We start from the raw sequence: 22,074 nt of genomic DNA, 5'->3' as shown, positions 1-22,074 counted from the left end.
GGCACGCAGCCAACGCTAAACACAGGTGTCGGAATTCCAGTTCCGACACGCAGCGAATGAGTTAATTTGCAGCTCAAAATCTTAGTTGTGCGCATTTTAAGCCACTGTGAAATCGCTGTAGACATCATTAATGTCATGATACATAAGAATAATTGTTAACAATAATCAATGAAGTTTACGTAAAAGGTTTGAGCCTTTACTGTCCCCAAAAAACAAAAAACAAAAACGTTCGTCACATCTGGATGATGAAGAGACACTTTTTTACTTTGACAAGATCTGAATTTCAACAACAAAATAGAAAAGTGTACAAAAAGTAATAATAAACAAATGTACCGAGCACTGAACAACAAAAAAAAGACGAAAACACACACACACACACACACAAACACACACAAACACAAATATAATAATTATACACCACATGTTTCAATTTAAAATCTCTTTACTGCGCTTATTTCATTGGTGAATGGAAGTGTGAGTAGCATGCTTTTACTGTTTTGAAACAAGCATATAAAAACTAAAAATGACCCAGTCAATGGCCTGCATATCAAAATACCCATGCATGTACAATAAAAAGGCATTTTAAAAAAAGACCATGCACACAAACACAATACCATATTTTAGTATTGCATGCAAACAGCCGTTTTGAGCAGATCACCCACATGCGTTCATATTAAAACCTCTGCATAATCTGAATGGAAATGTATAAAAACAAATTCACCAAAATAATAGTTTAGACAGAAGTCAGCTCACAACACAATCCAAATTGAAATTGACAACACTCTTGGTTTTAACCCAAATTAAAGTAAAGACAAGGTTATCACAGACCAAACAGGTTATCCCAAGACTGCATTTGTCAGAAATACAATGTTCACTCATTACTCGTCTAATCAGTAAATACTCCATTCCACAGGAGTTATTAACCACTGCTTATTATGTTCTCATGTTGGACATAGACAGGCAATACCTGTCATTGTTTTAGATAATTACCAAAAGTATACAAATATTATCATTTATAATCAACTAAGTTGTCACTTTTGGGCATCTGTTATCAATTCAACAAAGAATAAAATGCCTTACAAAAAAAAGAAGGTAATATTAATGTACTTCTTCTTCTTTTTGTCTTCTTCATGTACAATCAAAAAGAAAAAAAAAAGAAAATGCAAGCAACAGAATGTTCAAAAAAAAAAAAAAAAACACATGAAGAAAAAAAAAGGCCAGATCGACATGCACGGACGGGTAGACAATAACAAATAAATATAACGAACCAAAGGAGAAATGGAAGAAGCAAGTGAAATGCTGAGTTTGCACTGTAGAATGAACCAAGGGGAAATCAAGCCTGTGTGTGCACATTGCTTTGTTTTGTTACACCATGACATCACCATCAGGTTTTCAAAGAAGAACAGCACTGTGGTTTTTTTTAAAGACACACTCCTTCCTCTGAAAGCATCTAGGCCATTAACCATCTCAGATTTTAGGCCTAGGACGTTACAAGGGATGAGACTATTCCTCCACTTGGTCACATATCAAAAATCAACTTCATGACTGCAATGCTGTGGTGACTTGGGATTTTATTTATGAATTACTCTCTAAAAAATGAATTCATAAAAAAAATCTTCACTGTGCACAGATAAAAACCCAGACTGCTTATTTTTTCTATGTATCCAAGTGGACGGATGCTCATATATAATAATTATATTCCATGTAAAAGACTGGGAAGATCTGCGACAGTCGGCCTAACAGTTTTCGTGAAAAGGAGGGTGCCTTTAAGATGATTCACTTACACCACTGACTGCCAGGTATAACTGTTTTCGTGAAAAGGAGGGTGCCTTTAAGATGATTCACTACACCACTGACTGCCAGGTATAACTGTTTTCGTGAAAAGGAGGGTGCCTTTAAGATGATTCACTACACCACTGACTGCCAGGTATAACTGTTTTCGTGAAAAGGAGGGTGCCTTTAAGATGATTCACTACACCACTGACTGCCAGGTATAACTGTTTTCGTGAAAAGGAGGGTGCCTTTAAGATGATTCACTACACCACTGACTGCCAGGTATAACTGGTCTGTCGAAACATAAATAAATGTGCATCATTCAGCCGATTTGGAAGAAATTTGTGATCGCAGGCTGCGCGACCAGGTGGGTTTAGCAGAAGAACAGTATGACAGGAAGACCGAAGGTAAGTATTTGGAGATAATGCAAACCACTGTCTTAAGTTAATTTCACTGTGATATGACTCATGATCACCATTATATTCGTCAACCACAGGCTTCGCCGACCAGGTGGATTTAGCAGAACAGCATGACAGGAAGACCGAAGGTAAGTTAATTTAGAGATAATGCAAACCACTGTCTTAAACACAATTTCACAGTGTGATATGACTCTGATCACCATTATATTCTTCAGTCAACAGGATGAACGCAAAAACAAAGGAGCATGGAATGAGGGCAATGTGTTGGTTTGGAGTGGGATCATGCATTGCTGGACAAGGTGTGGTGAGGGGGTAAGTGTCCAGGTGCTAGGGGGTAGGGGGAGCAAAAAGGGGACAGGGACAGTTGAATTAGATGATCGGCCTTGGTGTAACGACTTTCTTTAGCATGGGCTGCGTGACGGGCCACATGTCAGGCTTGCAGTCTTTCAGCGCCATTTCTGCGGAAGACGGCCGACTCATCTGGTGGATGGGCTTATGGGCGCCAGCGATACTCAGCAGTTTCAGTTCCACTGGACCCAGGCGCAAATAGTCCTGCACATGTACATATGAAATTAAGTCTGTGGGCAGATATGAAGAGCATGCAAAACGTAGTACTAGCACGGTGCATTCACACACTGTGACACACACACATCCACCTGTACTGTGATGCACACACGCATAAACACACTCATACACACACACACACACACACACACACACACACACACACACACACACATGTACGCACACACACGCACTGATCATACTAGCATATGTTACCTGCATAAACATGCACAGCGATGTCACATAAAAAAAATCAAGGGTCTAATTTACAAAACCAACAACTCACATCAAAGTCTTCTACCTCCAGCATAAAATCACTCTCAGCATCATACTCGTCTTCGTCAGTCTCGGCATCAGCAGCTGAAACACAATATTATATATATTTAATTACACCAACAAGAAAACAGAGTTCTCTTTGAAAACAACACTAACTATGAATAATTGCATTTTGAAGTTTGGAGGTTCAGAGGCTGCAGTAATCAAGCGCTTTCTCTTTCTTTGTTCAGAGGTCTATCATCTTTGTCTGTCTGTCTGCCTGTCTGTCTCTGTCTGTCTGTCTGTCTGCCTGCCTGCCTGCCTGCCTGCCTGCCTGCCTGCCTGCCTGCCTGCCTGCCTGTCTGCCTGCCTGCCTGCCTGTCAAACATGTCTGTCTACATGCATGCAGGCATACCTGCCTGCAAACATGCTTCCTGCCTGTTTGTTGATCTGTCTGCCTGTCGTAGTTTTGTCTGTTTGTCAGTCAGTACCTTTTATCAGTTTGAGTTATACTCGTACCTTCGGATACCTCAGACGTAGCTTGATCAGTGAGGGAGAAGACTTTATCTTCCACAGCCTTCTGTGTAGAACTTCTTGGACGTTTGTCTGACAAAACAAACAGCACAAAGTATAGACACTAGAAGGAAAAGTACATAAGAGATAAATCTCCCAAAGTGGGTTTAGTTGTGTGCGAAGACATAAAGCATAAATTCAGTCAGTTAGTGAGCCTTCACATTTAACCCCTCACATACACACACACACACACACACACACACACACACACACACACACACACACACACTTGTGCACACAAACACGCAAACACACACACGCCACGTGCGCGAGAGAAAGGCCCCAGAGATGCATTGATGTAAAAACATCGTGAAGTCGTCTAATTGTGCGAACATAATTGCTGTAGTCTCGGACATTCTACCCCAACAAAGCGGCCCTGGGTGGCGTTGGATCGAAAATCGAAGAATTGGTCGGCACCCACCGTATTTTAGTTAGTATGTTTCCAATTTTTCATGAACTTCCATCTCCAACTGTAGGCTGAGTTCGGGCACAAAGATTCCATCTTTATCATGTATCATCGGCATGAACAGTTCTCAAGTCGAACAGTATAGCGTTCGTGGGATACCTCCAGCTTCGCTAGGATAAAGGCTTTATACAAGAGTATTATATTCTTCTTCTTCTTCTTCTGCGTTCGTCGGCTGAAACTCCCACGTACACTCGTGTTTTTGCACGAGTGGAATTTTACGTGTATGACCGTTTTTACCCCGCCATTTAGGCAGCCATACGCCGCTTTCGGAGGAAGCATGCTGGGTATTTTCGTGTTTCTATAACCCACCGCGAACTCTGACATGGATTACAGGATCTTTTCCGTGCGCACTTGGTCTTTTGCTTGCGTGTACACACGAAGGGGGATAAGCCACGAGCAGGTCTGCACATAAGTTGACCTGGGAGATCGGAAAAATCTCCACACTTAACTCTTACCAGTTCGCTCCCTTACCCATCGTAAGCAAGCTTACGATGCCCCCCCCTGTAGTTTTCCACTGACCAATTATCTAATTATCAAAAAGAATGGGTTATTTTACATTGGATGGGTCGGACAGTGGATAAACTCATATGTTAGACACACTTTATGACAGAAACAAGCTGGGTTTTTGTTATAAGTTAGTTATAGGAATGCATTATTAGGCACACACAAAAAATAGTCTGTTAACGGTAACATAGGCCAAAAAAATAGGGTCGTTAGTTCGGCACTTTTTTTTTTTTTTCTCCACAAAAACATATTTTTAAGTTATTTTGCCAACAAAACAGACCTTTTTTTCCTCCCAAAAAACATATTTTTAAGTTATTTTGCCAAAAAACAGATTTCCCCCCCCCCCCCCCCCCCAAATGCCAAAAAAAAGTCTAGGGTGGCGAAAAAATAGGGTCGGTCGGGATACCATAAACATACTATTTTTACATTTAGTCAAGTTTTGACTAAATGTTTTAACATAGAGGGGGGAATCGAGACGGGGGTCGTGGTGTATGTGTGTCTGTGTGTGTGTGTAGAGCGATTCAGACTAAACTACTGGACCGATCTTTATGAAATTTGACATGAAAGTTCCTGGGTATGATATCCTCAGACGTTTTCTTCATTTTTTTGATAAATGTCTTTGATGACGTCATATCCGGCTTTTCGTGAAAGTTGAGGCGGCACTGTCACGCTCTCATTTTTCAACCAAATTGGTTGAAAATTTGGTCAAGTAATCTCCGACGAAGCCCGGACTTCGGTATTGCATTTCAGCTTGGTGGCTTAAAAATTAATTAATGACTTTGGTCATTAAAAATCTGAAAATTGTAAAAAAATTATTTTTTTTATAAAACGATCCAAATTTACGTTCATCTTATTCTCCATCATTTTCTGATTCCAAAAACATATAAATATGTTATATTTGGATTAAAAACAAGCTCTGAAAATTAAAAAAATTAAAATTATGATCAAAATTAAATTTTCAAAATCAATTTAAAAACACTTTCATCTTATTCCTTGTCGGTTCCTGATTCCAAAAACATATAGATATGATATGTTTGGATTGAAAACACGCTCAGAAAGTTAAAACGAAGAGAGGTACAGAAAAGCGTGCTATCCTTCTCAGCGCAACTACTACCCTGCTCTTCTTGTCAATTTCACTGCCTTTGCCATGAGCGGTGGACTGACGATGCTACGAGTATACGGTCTTGCTGCGTTGCATTGCGTTCAGTTTCATTCTGTGAGTTCGACAGCTACTTGACTAAATGTTGTATTTTCGCCTTACGCGACTTGGTTTTTTTTTTGCCTTAGGCATGCGTATGTCATGAAATGTCCAACTTTGAAATTTGGGTGGGGGTATTCAGGTGACAATAACTTTTTTGTTTATCAGCAAAACTCAATAAAACTTTGCTATGTTATGTAAAATGAATGCCAAAACAGACTAGTTAGCAGCATATCTAAAATAAACTGAACACAAAAACAATTTCTTCTTTGTGTTTGTCGCGTGTTCCAACAAGAAGGGCAAAGCCCATACGACTCACATGCTTGACCTTGACCTTTACATGACCTTGACCTTCAGGGTCAAGGTCAAATAACTAAACCTAGCATGGAACACAAAGCTGTTAATTCAAGACATAGGAAGTACAATGGTGCTTATTGGCTCTTTCTACCATGAGATATGGTCACTTTTAGTGGTTCACTGCCTTATTTTGGTCACATTTCTTAAGGGTCAAAGTGACCTTGACCTTGATCATATGTGACCAAATGTGTCTCATGATGAAAGCATAACATGTGCCCCACATAATGTTTAAGTTTGAAACAGTTATCTTCCATAGTTCAGGGTCAAGGTCACTTCAAAATATGTATACAATCCAACTTTGAAGAGCTCCTGTGACCTTGACCTTAAAGCAAGGTAAACCAAACTGGTATCAAAAGATGGGGTTTACTTTGCCCTATATATCATATATAGGTGAGGTATTCAATCTCAAAAACTTCAGAGAAAATGGGAAAAATGTGAAAAATAGCTGTTTTTTAGGCAACATTTATGGCCCCTGCGACCTTGACCTTGAAGCAAGGTCAAGATGCTATGTATGTTTTTTGGGGCCTTGTCATCATACACCATCTTGCCAAATTTGATACTGATAGACTGAATAGTGTCCAAGAAATATCCAACGTTAAAGTTTTCCGGACGGACGGACGGACGGACGGACGGACGACTCGGGTGAGTACATAGACTCACTTTTGCTTCGCATGTGAGTCAAAAAATGGGAGTACAAATTTCAACAAAAATCATGTTGTCACCCCCATAACCTTTTTTACCTTTAAAGATAGCACAATTATCTTTGCAAAGATGAAAAGCTTATTCATTTTCCTTTCATTTGATATATAACTTTCTATATTTTTTCATTTAGAATATGACCCAGCCACTCGGCAAGTAGGCACCAACAGCACTGTAAAATATGCCCTAAAACCCCTGAACTGGTAAGAGTTAACCCACTAGGCGGCCGCGGCCGGGATTCGAACCCTCGACCTTCCGATTAAGAGGCCGACGTCTTACCACCCCACCACAGCGCCCGTCGTATTATATTATATTCGACTTCTGTGTGTTTATTGGAAACCTTCACCGACGAGTAGTTACGGGGCTAGATTAAACAAGCAAAAAAACTATATGTGGGGGATTAATTGAATAGTCAACTGGTTACTATAATCATTTAAAGAAAGAATAACATGATCACTTTGCGGGTGGCATCAAGCAAAATGCCCATGTCATTCGACTGAATCATTTACGGACACGGACATCGACACAACAAACCAAAACTCTATATTACACCCCTCCATATAACGACCAAATTCCGGTTACATTTCAAAAGTCAATTAGACAGTACGTTGAGGTACCACGTATGTACTATCAAAAACTCACCCTTTTTGATAGGTAGAGAAGCCATGGAATCCTTGTTCGGGTCCAAGGGTGAGAGGCATCTCAGGTCCATCTCCAAAATCCCTGTCCGGTCCAAGTTTTCTGCCTCATCACACTGTGTAAGGTAGAAATTCCTGAAACAAGCAAACCATCATTTGAATTAATTTCATGACCTGCGATCGAACAATTAAGCCGGAATGTGTTAATTTTGCTAGTTCCTGAGAGGCAGCTCGCAGTGATTAAAATAATACAGACTTATTTTATACTGTGGCACACAGGTGAAACAGAATTCAAACCCTGAAGACGGACGGTGCACCTGGGACCCACTCACGCAGAACCTCGGGTCTATTAGTCAACCAAAAATGGGTGCCTTCCCTTGTAGGCACACTTCCTGTAGGCTTGTTTCCTGTATACAAGGAATGCAACCATGAGTGACAGGGTGATACGCAGTAGTCTCCCTTCTCAGCAGCTCTGCACTGACAGAGTTGTCTGCCTGCCTCGACGGCTTGAGCGTGGGCTGTTTATAGTAGCTCAACGTTTCTTGTACGTCAGTCGCCGGTCAATAGACGCTTTTCGGAAATATATAACTCCGTCGGGTTTGTATGGGTTGTGGAAGAGTGAGCTTTTCTTGCAAAACCTCTGCCAAACATTGGAGGAGCCAATCACTAGCGATGGGAGTGTTGGTGAAACACAACAGCATTAAATGCACCCGGGTGCATTCCCTGTATACAGGAAAAACACCTAGAGGAACTGTGCCTACAGGGAATGCCCCCACGTTTGGTCGACTTATCGACCCCTGCTCAACTCACCCCCACCTTCACCGCAATCATACAGATCTGACAAATGTCAACAAAAAGACTACCTTGAAACTTTGAGATCCTCCACTTTGCAGTCAAAGAGTTTGCTCATCATTTCCAGATTGGTCCGTTCCAGATCTTCCACTCTTTCTCCCACCTTCGCTGTTTCTCCTCTGTGGATTTGTACCTGAAATGATAAAAGGGCAGGCACATGCAGGTACAGATGCATGTTGAGGTATACAACAACAAAATTTAAATGAAAAAAAAACCCGCATGTGAACAATCATCGAAGTTTAACCAACTTAGTTCAGAGACATCGAAGATCCTGCTTGCTGCCGCACGAGCAGAGAAAAAATTTCCCTCTTTATCTTCACTGCGCTGGCTGCAAAATCCCTCATGCGGAGGTGTTTTCAGACAGACCAGACACAGGTTGTCCCGGAGGTGCAAGTTCCTGCACGTTTACTCTTCCACATGGAAGACATTTAAATGCCCTGATTGTCTAGTAATTAACCTTCAATCCGGTATCTATAGGTTCATCGCAACACTCAGACTGAGTCTCACATCTTCTTCTTCTGTGGCATTCATGGGCTGTGACTCCCAGGTAGATTCATTGGCACGCGTGGGCTTTATATTGTATGACCGTTTTTCCCCCACTGTGAAGACTGTCATACTCTGTGTTTCTGGGGCATTTGCTCTTCTTTCATTGACAGTGATGTATAATTTCCCCAGGGCTACACATCTGGAGATTATAGCCCCTCTGACACAATACTGATAACAGTGATACAGGAATGTGATAATTGATTACTGGCATTCATTACTCCCACGGTCTGCACTCAAAAACATTTGCAGAGTAATACCCGACAACATGCAGTTATATATGCACTTAAATTTTCACTGATATGTGTTTAAATTTTTGCCTAGACTGATCAAGTTTTGTTAACTACAGTTGTGTCACAATTAAACACCAGATTTTGAATTGCTGTTAGCTTCTATGAATGCAAGTGAACTGAAACAATGGTGGGTTTTTTTGTTAACCTTACTGGGTTTAATCACTGCTTTCCACATTCAATATGCTACTGTCAAAAACCTGCATCAGGTAGTGGCGGCTTAAGTCTCACTGTTTTTTAGTCAATGAACAATATCACTTGAAGTTACATTGCTCTGTGAAGAAAAGCTGAAGCCAACTGGTGTGCGCATGCACACACACACACACACACACACACACACACACACACACACACACACACACACACACACACACACACACACACACACACACACACACACACACACACTTAGTAAAAGCCCACTTGTGCCTACGAGTCCACGGGGGAGTCCGACCCATGAACACAGAAGAAGGAGAAGAAGAAGAAGATGTGAGGTTCATTCAGCTGAAGGGGTCCACATTGAGGTCATTATAATCTTTCAAATGGGTGTAACATTAGCTACAAGACCAATCTAAAATGAAACAACAACAACAAGCGGATATATCACCTCTTTTTTCAGCCAGTCATTGTCAAGCACTTCCTGTCTATCATTCTTATCCAGCTGTGCCATGGCTTTCTGAAACAACACAATAAAATATATCAGCATCATCATACATGTGCTAATAGATTCATGCTGCCATTATATCAGGGGTGCATGCGCACACACACACACTTGCACACACGCATGCACGCACATACACGCACACATGCACCCACACATACATCCATGCACACCAAGTCTCAGTGATGCTCATCCGCAGACTGTAACCCACTTCCATCAAACCCCATCTGTCCCTGGCCTGTGACTTATATATCCTCTCCATCACCAATACTTTTTGTTTTAATCCAAACAAAACATTAAATCAGAAATGTTACCAAAAATGACACAATGAAATAATAATAAATTCTTATTTTTTCTGTCCAGGTTGCTGCAATTAACTTACATCTGAAGCTTTATCCTTCTGCTGAGCCAATGTCTCTTCAGTGTATTTCTCAATGTCTGCTTTGGTTTGTAGTAGATTTTGATGAAGGTGAGCTGCAACAGAACAAAATGAAAATCTGAGGTTTGAAGATCGAAACACCCCAGCTAGCAAGTCCATCCACCCTCAAAGGTATTATGCTTTTGCCTTCTGTTTTCCATTTCACTTCTGACAATTAGGTGCTTGTTCATATACTCTTCTCCTTTTTTTCACAATCAATATTCTTAAAGCCATATGTACTCGATGACTATACACGCTAATTGCTAATTGCTGGAGACAGACTAAATTAAGTTCCCTGCAAAATATTGTGGTCTAGGACCCCTTAAATGTTGAGATATTTGAATTTTCATTTTGATCTGGATCGTCCTATTTATAGATTTGGCAACACATGTAACGTTGATGCAAGGGAGCTAACACCGCGGCTTTGTTGACATCCTCACTTTTTCAGAGGCTAGAACAAGCTGTAATGCATGTATTATGGTCCGCGCATGGTGACGTATCGTCATTATATGGTCTTATGGTGCGTTTGACATCGATTGTGGGCAAACTACACTTTGTAAACACGGGAGTGCGTTAGTATGCCTTTAAGTGAATATATATATGAGTTCTGATGTGCATGTTATTTAGTTTCCAATCAATTAATATGATTGCCAGTTTCCTATAAGAATATATATATATTAAACTAGAGGAATACCCGGCTTCGCCGGGGTGAATCGCGAGACAGACACAGACAGCGTGGCGGTTTACCTTTGAAGGCGAAGTCCTGTCAAACGGGATTGAGAATTTTAGAGCTTATTTCTTAGCCCTATATTATCTGTTGTGGCTTCTCAAATGCCAGAACATACAGACAGACAAAAGCCGCTAGACCCCATCACAAACAGAACTCTACAATCCACAGGTTTTGCCCACACACACACACAAACACACACACACAGAGAGAAGCCGTATATATTTATATATACCTATATCTATAAATATATAGAGATAGGTGACAGTGTATTTTTCGCGTGGCTATAAATTGATTCGACCTTTTCACTTTGACAGTAAGAACAACTTACGGGTGCAAGGGAAGCGTTCTGGACAGCGCAGTGACATTCTAAAAATAGTAACGTAGAAACGGGAATATGGATTGAAGCCACACGAAGGAAGGGAGATAAACGCAAAACACTGGAGAAGATAAGGAAGAGTTACTGGGAATGGTGAAATGAACAGAAAAACCAAAATCGGTTCAGCGCTGCGCGCTGAGAGCACTTGTTGAAATATCTCATCGATGATATTGTGTCCGGGGTGTGGCTGAATACTGTGTCCAAATTTGAAAAAGATACACCGAGAACTTTGGCTTTGGTGTGTCGGTATGGGGGCCCGGGTAGCTCAGGTGGAACCAAAATCGGTTTAGCGCTGCGCGCTGAGAGCACGTGTTGAAATATCTCGTCGATGAGGTTGTGTCCGGGGTCTCTCTGAATAAGCCCACCAAATTTGAAGCAGATCCATCGAGAACTTTGGCCGTGCATGGCGAATACACACACACACACACAGACAGACAGACAGACAGACACAAGTCGTATATATATATAGATATCGGATTCGATAACTACTGACTGTGATTGTCCTGAGCACTTGAAATACACCTGTCTATAACTGACCCCTCAAGCCCGCTACTAACTATACAGCCGAACCGAGTGAACTGGGTTCGGCGAATGTTACACCGTGCCTTGTTCATTGTTCATGCACTACATTGTAACTATATAGTGGCGAATGTTTCGGTGACACCGGTCACATGATCAAGAAATATCACGCGAGATTCAGACTTGTGATAAGTTGACAGCATTATAGCCGCCATTATTGTCACTCTTCAAGGATGAAGATACACAAATATTCAAACCAATGAACAGTCAGTTCGCCTAAGGTAACAGATGCATGATGAGCTGCAAGGTTTGCAGGAGTGAATCGGCGAACCTCAAACGTTGCAGCTGCAACTCAAAAATAGGGGAATCCCCTGATTTGATGATCGATGTAGTGCAACGTTCGCCAAACCTAGTTCGGCTTGGTTCGGCTGTAGTTAGTAGCGGGCTTCAAAGGACTGTCCAAAAGTGTTATTTATTTAGACAGGTGGTTGCTTAATGGAAAGATGAATCATTTAAAATAAAAACTTGTCTGGGATCCTTTGGAGTACAGCAGTACCTGCGATGTGTGGACCCTCCCATGAGAGGACACCTCCCTTAAAAGGACACGTACTTCTTTTGTCCCTTTTTGTATTATCTCTACCAAAGTGTACATGTCATGAAAGGCCACCTGCAATGTAGGGACACTTTTGGCTGGTCCCAAGGGTGTCCTTTCATCGCAGGTACCACTGTATGTGCATGGTCGTTGTGGGTAGGTGATTGCTTTATGAGAGGTGCCCGTAAGTGCAGGTTTACTATATATAACCCCTTTAAAAATCAACTGGAAAGGCATTTAATGTACAAACTGACTTGACATTTCATCAAAGGACAACTGCATGTCTCGCAACTCCTGCTCCAGAATTCTGATTTGCGTCTGATGCAAGTGGCTTCCGACATCACGGAACTGATCCCAGGTGTCGACCTCTCGCTGCACCTCTTCAATCTCCACCACCTTGCGTGCTATCTGGCTCTTCAGCTCTGAAACCAAATGAGTGTATTTTAAGTTGGTCCTTAATTGATTCCAAAGTGGCCTTCGCAAGGACTTCGCAAAGTCTTTTTTACCAAAACTCAGTGCTAAAGCTTCATGCGGCTAGCTTCACGAAGTATACTTCGCAAAGTCGACTTCGTCCAGTTACGGACAGGCTTTAACATGCATTCCTTATACAGTGAAACTTGTCTATACAGTATTGACTATCTACAACCAAAAGAGTTTTCTTTCGTCTTTTCAGACTATTAATTGTCACCTTTAGATGGATCGAAGCAATTAACTGAGATAATTAGTTCTTTCTCAGTGTCGCATCATTATTTGTTTATCCGTCCACCTTAAAATCTGCTGGATTGAGGTACTAATGAATGCATAGTTATGTCTCATCCTGAACTCAGGTCAAAAATGAGTTACTTCCCTTCGGGTCTCATTCTATTCCTGACAGGATGCCTTCGTTTTCTTTCTGTGGGTAAGAAATCAATTTTTTACATCTTTAGATCTTTTCGTAATGTGTTATGGATATAAGCAGATTTGCGATCGTCGATAATGATTTTTCATGGTGTTGTGTAATTCTTAAATTACAAAGGAATTGATATGTAAGACAGTTTCAAGCGAGCTATCTTTCGCGGATGTATTTACTGTGCAAACAACTTTAAAGTGTCACGTGATAATCAACTTTGGCTTCCGCGCGCGCCAGAGCAGACGATTTTTTCTGTAATATAGCCATGCAGTTGAGAGTGATGCAACCATATATCACGGTCTCCTTCCGACAGCAGTCTCAAAATTTCGACTTGTTTTGACCTTAGAACGATGTCTTTCTGATAACTGTGAAGAACAGAACGGAGATCACTGTCGAAGTCGGCCAATCTGCAATCATTTTTGTCTCCCGAACACTGATCTCAAATTCAGATCAGTGCTCGCGAAAAACATATGGGAGATAACTCTGTATTCTTGTTTTGATAGATTCGCGCAATAATTTAGCATGCTGTTTGAGAGAAACTGGCAATAGCCGTGGACTGATGATTATCAGAATGAGTTATGTCTATGATTAAACATTGTAACAATTAAGTTGCATTCCTTGTTGTTTGGTTCTATAAATACAACCACAAGAGTGTATCCACATGAAGTCAATATGTTTAACGCACATTTTTGTAATAATTTTAACATATTTGATTTATTATATTATTTGAATACAGACTAGTTTAAAATTAAAAGTACAATGGCTTAATTTGCATGTTTATATGGTCAGTGAAAATATATAGTTTGATATTCATTTATGTCAAACAGGGATTTTATTAAAAACAAATTCTGAATATTTGCATAAAACATCATATTATGTTCATAGTGAACCGTATCAGATTCCAAGCAATAACTTATAATGTTAGATGTTTAAGCATGTAATGATGTATCATGGAAAAGACTTTTGTTTGCCTAAAACAAGTTAATTACTGCACACTTATGGGGAAACTGTTCACATACATAATACTCTGTGTTACTGTGTTCTACTAACCATTTTCTTGTTACGTGAGGCATAAACTAAGACCAACAAGCAAAAACAGGCTAAATAAACATTATTTATCATTCATCAAAATATAACAAAAAACCTTGAAGCTCTTTTTCCCTGTCTCTCTGTCGACCCCACTTGTCTTTCATGGATATGATAACATGCTCTCGTGTTTTGATTTCCTCATTTTCAAAAAGACGTTTGGTTTCTCTAGAGGTCTTCAGCAAATGTTGCAGCAGAAGTTCTTGTTCTTCTTTCAGCTTCTCATTCTGTTTAAAAAAGAAAAAGAAAAAAACACACAATAAAATTAAGCTTATGATAAGCTTACCATCCCGAAGAAGGCTGTAACGTGCCGAAATATTGATTATATCTATATAAACGTACTTAACCTGGTAACTGGTGTGTTTTCTTTTTATTTAAATAAAATGAAACTTCATCTTCATCAGCATCGATGATCATCACTGAAATCATCACCATCATTAAAAAGACATTGTCATTCTCATCAATCTATATGGTTGTACATGCAGGTATATAATCATCTGTTGTGTCTTCAACAAAGTCATGGTCAACATCATTTTGTTATCATGCATTATCAACACGACCATCATCGTCATCAGCATCACACTTCCCTCACCCTATCCTACAAGGACAGGAACTGGATATGTCATTCGATCAGTACTAAAAACCGGAAGGGCCGACCAGTTCACAATTTCTTTTCCTTTATTTTCACCCCATAACTGGTAAAATACTGGATATTTGCAGATTAAACAAGTCGCATAAGGCAAAATTACTACATTTAGTCAAGCTGTGGAACTCACAGAATGAAACTGAACGCACTGCATTTTTTCACAATGGCTGTAGTCCGCCGCTTGTGCAAAACGGAGTGAAACTGACGAGCCTGTTCAGCGCGGTAGTGGTTTCGCTGTGCTGCATAGCACGCTTTTCTGTACCTCTCTTCGTTTGAACTTTCTGAGCGTGTTTTTAATCCAAACATATCATATCTATATGTTTTTGGAATCAGGAACCGACAAGGAATAAGATGAAATTGTTTTTAAATCGATTTCGGAAATTTGATTTTGATCATAATTTTTATATTTTTAATTTTCAGACCTTGTTTTTAATCAGAATATAACATATTTATATGTTTTTGGAATCAGAAAATGATGAAGAATAAGGTGAATGTAAATTTGGATCGTGTTATAAAAAAATAATTTTAATTACAATTTTCAGATTTTTAATGACCAAAGTCAATAATTAATTTTTAAGCCACTAAGCTGAAATGCAATACCGAAGTCCGGCCTTTGTCGAAGATTGCTTGGCCAAAATTTCAATCAATTTGATTGAAAAATGAGGGTGTGACAGTGCCGCCTCAACTTTTACAAAAAGCCGGATATGACGTCATCAAAGACATTTATCGAACAAAAGAAAAAATACGTCCGGGGATATCATACCCAGGAACTCTCATGTCAAATTTCATAAAGATCGGTCTAGTAGTTTACTCTCAATCGCTCTACACACACACACGCACACACACACACACAGACACACATACACCACGACCCTCGTCTCGATTCCCCCTCTATGTTAAAACATTTAGTCAAAACTTGACTAAATGTAAAAACGCTGGAGGTTGAATTAATTGTCATGTTTTGACATAAGCGTGCAGACAAACAACATCGGAAGACCAGTACTGCCTGCTATATTAGAAAAGCTGCTCAATGAATTAAAGACTGACGGGCGCAATGGCCTAGTGGATAAGACCCCGGTCTCCTAAGAAGAAGTTCGTGGGTTCGGATCCCAGCCGCGCCGGATGATCGAGTTAAGGGTGGAGATTTTTCTGATCTCCCAGGTCAACTGATGTGCAGACCTTCAAGTGTACACGCAAGCACAAGACTGCAAGTGTGCACGGAAAAGATCCTGTAATCCATCTCAGTTCTGTGGGCTATAGAAACACATAATAACCAAGCATGAATCCCCCAAAAGCGGCATAAGGCAGCCCAAATGACGGTGTAAAAACGGTCATACATGTAAATTAAGCCGTGGGAGTTTCAGCCCATGCGGAACGTAGAAGAAGAATTTAGAGACTTGCAGCACCAAAGACTCACCCTTTCTTCGTGCCTCTTATTCTTTTCCTCCCATCCCCGAATTTCATATCTCATATCCTCCAGTTTCTTTTCTACGATGTTGATTCTGTAACCAAAAGATAGACCATTCAAATCACATTCTGTAACCAAAAGTTAAACCATTAACATCTTGTTAAGTCTCGTCTATTGCGTCATATTATGTCATGCTCTTATCTACAGATCTATAAAAGATCAATAATAATTTAAGCCGAAAACAGAGACACAATCATTTCTTTTGATTTCATATGAACCCATATATCTCCCAAAACATCCACTAATTCAACAATATCTTTTCACTTTTTTTTGTTAAGCTAAACAAGGTGAAGCCACAAGAATAAGCACATCAGATCTTGTTTAAAACCAATTGCAGACATTTATTACCTCACAGTCACACACACACACACACACACACACACACACACACGTACACACTCACACACACACATAAACACACATGATGGGATTTGGGGTAGAGGGATATGGGGTGTGTGGAGAGACAGGAGGTTTCCAATGAAAAATAACACCCTCAGGTGAATTTTTTAAGTAAAACAAAAAGAGAAAGATTAACCTTAGCCCATCCGGGTTATCGACTACACACAGAAGTCATCGTGGGGTCGTGCGGTCCCATGCTTCTCATTTCCTTCTTTGAGAAACATGGGTCCGAACGGCCCCACGATGTTTGTAGTCTAGATATGAACTTTTGTTTGTAATTACTTCTCGCTGAAATTTAGGACATAGTGCTTTTTAGGTGCCTGAGGCATTCTTAAAAGCTCATTAAAAAATTCCAACTAGTTTAAGAGATATTTGCAATTAAACACCCTTCTGGTTCCACAGAGACCCATGACCACCGGCGAAGGTTAATTAAACAACCAGAAAATAACTAACTGGTATGCTAGGATGGCTTCCTTAGCGGTCATTTGGGGCTCCTTGGACTTCCCCTTCTTCTTCCCACTCTTCTTTTTCTTCCCCATGATGGTTTCTGAAAGGGAAAATGTACAAGGTATTGTGCATATGATCTACCTCAATTCGGTTTCAATCATTTATTCAAATATTTTGTGAGGAACAGTCCCGCATGCATATAACCATATCAATGGAGAACAACAACCTGATACGTATGGTGCTTAACACACCAGGAAAAAACACCACAAATTTCATGATTATTCCTGTTGTATAACTTATCCTTTAAAACGACATGTCAGAAAGAGTTTAATGAACAAAACAAAATCTGTCAAACCCTTTTAAGAAAAAAAATAGCAGGAATTTCGAATTATGAAAGCTACAACAAATATTATTCACATTTAATGCAGATGTATCAGTCGCATGGAACTAATAATCTATGATGTGAGAAAATGTATTCTAAAGATGCAGCAAAAACTGTCAAATCTAAAAACTAAAGTCAAAAAAACAACAACAACAAAACAAAAAAACAAGCAAGCAAACAAACAACAACAAAATTTTCAGTTTTGCTAACATATATCCTTTTTCTCTTTACAATACGTGGCCTTACTTGCACATATACATATATACTAGATGAATACCCGCTTCGCCGGGTACGGCTTTGCCGGGAAGAAGTCGAGCCAAATACCCGGCTGCGCCGGGGACCCGGCTTTGCCGGGTGTACGCCGGCTTAGCCGGCGCACCGCATGAAGGAAGGGAGATAAACGCGCAAAACACTGGAGAAGAGTAATACCCGGCTTCGCCGGGACAGTGACCTTGTAAAAATAGTATAACGGGAATATGGATTGAGCGTTGTCGACAGTGACCTTCTAAAAATAGAAACGGGAATATGGATTGACGCCACACGAAGGAAGGGAGATAAACGCTGAAAACACTGGAGAAGATAAGGAAGAGTTACTGGGAATGGATCCAGAGAAAAACCAAAATTGGTTCAGCGCTGCGCGCTGAGAGCACGTGTTGAAATATCTCATCGACCAGGTTGTGTCCAGGGTGTACCTGAATATGGCCACCAAATTTGAAAGAGATCCATTGAGAACTTTGGCCATGCATCGCGGACACACACACACACACACACACACACAGACACAAGTCGTATATATATATATATATAGATATACAGGGGAATTCCACTATATCGCTTAAAACTAGTTTGCGCGTTTGTGCTGTTACCATGAGCAGCGATTTTGATTTGACAAATTGCCACTGCATGACTACAATCGCTTGAAAGTTGGGTTGAAAGTTGGTTGCAAGTCTGCCATGTGAACAGCACTTAATCAGTTTTATAGTCTTAGAAGCTGATCTACAACGTCATAGTCTGGAATGCGTGATATTTTTATTGTTTGATGAAAATTAAAAAATCTGATGAAATGAATTAAAAATGCTCTTGCAACAGTGCGGCTTCAATCTTTTTAATGGATAGATAGATATGAAAAACATGGAGAAAAAAGAAAAAAACTTAGGGTTATCATCTCAAAGAAATCATGTGAAAAATGTCATTATTATCTGTTCGGTTGCTGTTGTTTTTGTGGTGCTTTTTCTTTCCTTTAGACACACACATACATTCTAAGCTGTCTCTCAAATCAAAGATTACAGCAATAAATTAAGTCAAATATTGGATATCATATGATTGATAAGACAAGGATGCATGGTTAAAATGATGCTGTTATGGATTTCAAGTACGGAAGCAAGTTTTAGCTGAAATCTTGAAAGTTAGGAATGTGTTATAGAACAGCACAGAATATGTAGGATCCCCGAATGATAACACTTCACCTGTTTTTGGACTTTACTCAAATCACGGAGTAGTTACTAGTTTGGCTGTCTTTGAAAAGCCTTCGACACTGTGCCACACCCAAGCCTGCTGTATAAATTACAGAGTTATGGTGTGAAAGGCAACCTGCACAGCTGGCTGCAAAACTTCCTGACGAAAAGACTGATGAGAGTGGTAGTCGACGGAGAGGAGTCAGTTGAAGTCCCTGTAGATTCAGGCGTACCACAGGGTACCGTACTCGGACCAGTCCTATTCCTCTGCCACATCAACGACTTGCCAGCGTCTGTGAAGTCACAAGTGCGCTTATTTGCAGATGACTGCCTCCTGTACCGCACCATCAACTCCTACAGTGACCACCACATACTCCAAGCCGACTTGAAAACCCTGGAAGAATGGGCAAACACCTGGGGCATGCGCTTTAACGCAAAAAAATGCTACATCCTTAGCATCAGAAACAAGTCCAGCTTTTTCTACAACCTGGACAACCACATTCTCCAGAAAGTCAATAGCAATCCCTACTTAGGCGTCACCTTTACTGATGACCTCAGCTGGACCACACACATCAACAAAATCGTCAAAAAGGCAAATTCCACCCTCGGCCTACTTAGAAGAAACCTCCGTTCCTGCCCACAAAGCTGTAGACGTACTGCCTATGTGTCCCTCATCCGCTCAACCCTGGAGTACAGCTGTCTTGTCTGGGATCCGTACAAACAAGGCGATATAGACAGCCTGGAAAATGTACAGAAACGAGCAGCCAGATTCATTACCCAAAACTACAGGGACCGAAACCCAGGATGTGTCTCAGAGATGCTCAGCAGACTACAGCTTCCCCCACTCCAGGAACGCCGGAAACAACAGAGACTCACATTTCTGTTCAAAGTGGTCAGAGGGCTGGTCCCCGCAGTACCCCCTGAGAAATTCATCCAGCAACAAAAATCAAAAAGACAAGTGAAACAACGAGTGAACAAAGACTTTACATCATCAGCCACAGTCAGAAATATCACAAGAAACAACAGCCAGTGCTTTACTGTGGAGTGTACTAAAACACCAGTGTACAAGTACTCTTTTTTCACAAGAACAGTTATTGACTGGAACAACCTTGATGACAACACGATCCAGTCGTCAACGGTCAACGAATTCAGAGGAAAACTGCCAACCGCTGACTAAAACACCAAGTGCTCTCCCCAAATTCCGCCAACGTATATTCCCAAGCTTGGGACCTGTTGGCGTAACTTATCAAGATCAAGATCAAGAACCTTTGACACCGAAGTGTGTTCTTTTGCTTAGAAATTTACATCGGTAGATCATCCGCGTTGGTTCTTTCAGTACAAACTATTATGTTTTCCAGAATGTTGGAGAGCTTAATCTAACGAGCCTCTTGTCGAAGTCACAGGTAACGCAATGGCTGGAGATCTTCTTGTTCACCGAAACAGCATTCCGAGTCAACTTTATCAAGTTGAAAATGTACTTGCTAGAGGAAATGGGTTAAACTAGTAGCATACTAAGGATGGACTCTTAATGTGTGTACGGGCTCACCTTAACAGCGTGTCACTGCTTAACTGACGTTAGTCTAAGGCGTCTAATTCAGAAACATCTAGTGTTAGCTGTCAGACATTAGGGTTTGCCGCCATCTTTGTTTCTTTTAGCAACCAAACTACAGGGGAGGGAAGCGAAAATTTTTCATTGGCTTCTGTCTATATACTTGCAACAGATTTTAATTAAGAGAATTAAAAATCAAAAACTTGCCCGAAATCGATCAGGGTGGCTTTTTTTTTTTTTTTTTTTTTTTGGGGGGGGGGGGGACTCATAAACTAATCCACACACACACACACAATCACTTCTCCTTCATAGTCACATGGTTGTCTCCCTTGAAACAACACTGCTGTCACAGCTTGTAGTTGTTTGTAGTTGTTTGGTGTGGTGCGTAGGCCGCTTCAGCATGGCGTGGTTGAGTAAAAAAACACCCATGAGAATAAGCATAATTGTGTTAACTTCTCCTTCGTTCCTTGCATGCTGTTCGTTTTATTTCTTTGAAATAACGTCAGCTTTATTCGGCTCTACCGTATACCGATCGAACTGCCTCAGTATTGGTTTTTTGACTCGATGCATTGTGCGTACAGTGCTTGCTTTAACAAACAAAAAAAGAGAAAAGAAACTAATATACAATAGCTCTGTTAATAAGACTCAAATCTCCCCCCCCCCCCCCCCCCAACACTCGATCCCCTGTGATCATACTGTGTGTGTGTGTTTGAATACGAATACGAATACGAATACGAATAAACTTTATTGTCATGAAACGTAGTGTTTATAAGACACGGGAAGATAAATAACCAAATGATTACATTGTTTCTTTTTTTTGAAGCAATTATATACAAATTCTCCCAATTTAGTTTGTACTTTGTCTACTTGCAAAAGTGATTTGGTACATCATATGAATATATAGGTAGATTAATTTCACTCATGAAAGATTTTCGTAATTGGTTGTTTTCTATGCAGTTATCTAGAAAATGTATTTCATCTTCTATTACTCCACATGTTTCACATAATCTATTTTCCCTAGGTGTATTGAGGGCCCTAAAGGGGGGGGGTATCATCACGATCACGGGAAGGGAAATTTTAGCTTTCACGATCACAGTTACCTTGATTTTTTGTTTTCACGATCACAAACACCTTGACGAATAGAGGATCACAGAGTGATACAGCTGTGAAAAATGTACGTTGAAAATAAAATGCTTTGCAATAATGCCCATCACGATCACGATCACGAGACTTGATTTTTTTTGTCATCACGGATCACGGGCAAAGTCCCATCACGATCACAGAAATGGAAATTTCGGCAATCACGGTCACAGAAAGGTAAAAAAAC

General features: G+C 40.4%; 1 protein-coding gene across 1 annotated transcript; it reads right to left on the bottom strand.

Moving 5' to 3' along the window:
• Positions 1 to 424: 424 nt before the first annotated feature.
• On the bottom strand, positions 425 to 20,870 carry LOC138962122 (coiled-coil domain-containing protein 83-like). Its single transcript, XM_070333841.1, has 12 exons — positions 20,745 to 20,870; positions 17,369 to 17,462; positions 16,466 to 16,550; positions 14,461 to 14,629; positions 12,682 to 12,849; positions 10,175 to 10,266; positions 9,739 to 9,807; positions 8,310 to 8,431; positions 7,451 to 7,581; positions 3,531 to 3,617; positions 3,043 to 3,116; positions 425 to 2,744 (listed from the first exon to the last, which is right to left on the bottom strand). The coding sequence occupies exons 2-12, from the start codon at positions 17,452 to 17,454 to the stop codon at positions 2,562 to 2,564; spliced, it is 1,266 nt and encodes a 421-aa protein (XP_070189942.1). The 5' UTR covers positions 17,455 to 17,462; positions 20,745 to 20,870; the 3' UTR covers positions 425 to 2,561.
• Positions 20,871 to 22,074: the final 1,204 nt, after the last annotated feature.

The sequence above is a fragment of the Littorina saxatilis genome, linkage group LG3 (genome assembly GCF_037325665.1).
Source record: "Littorina saxatilis isolate snail1 linkage group LG3, US_GU_Lsax_2.0, whole genome shotgun sequence".
Lineage (NCBI taxonomy): Eukaryota > Metazoa > Mollusca > Gastropoda > Littorinimorpha > Littorinidae > Littorina > Littorina saxatilis.
Note: the sequence above shows the minus strand (reverse complement) of the source record. Positions and strands in the feature narration are given on the sequence as shown.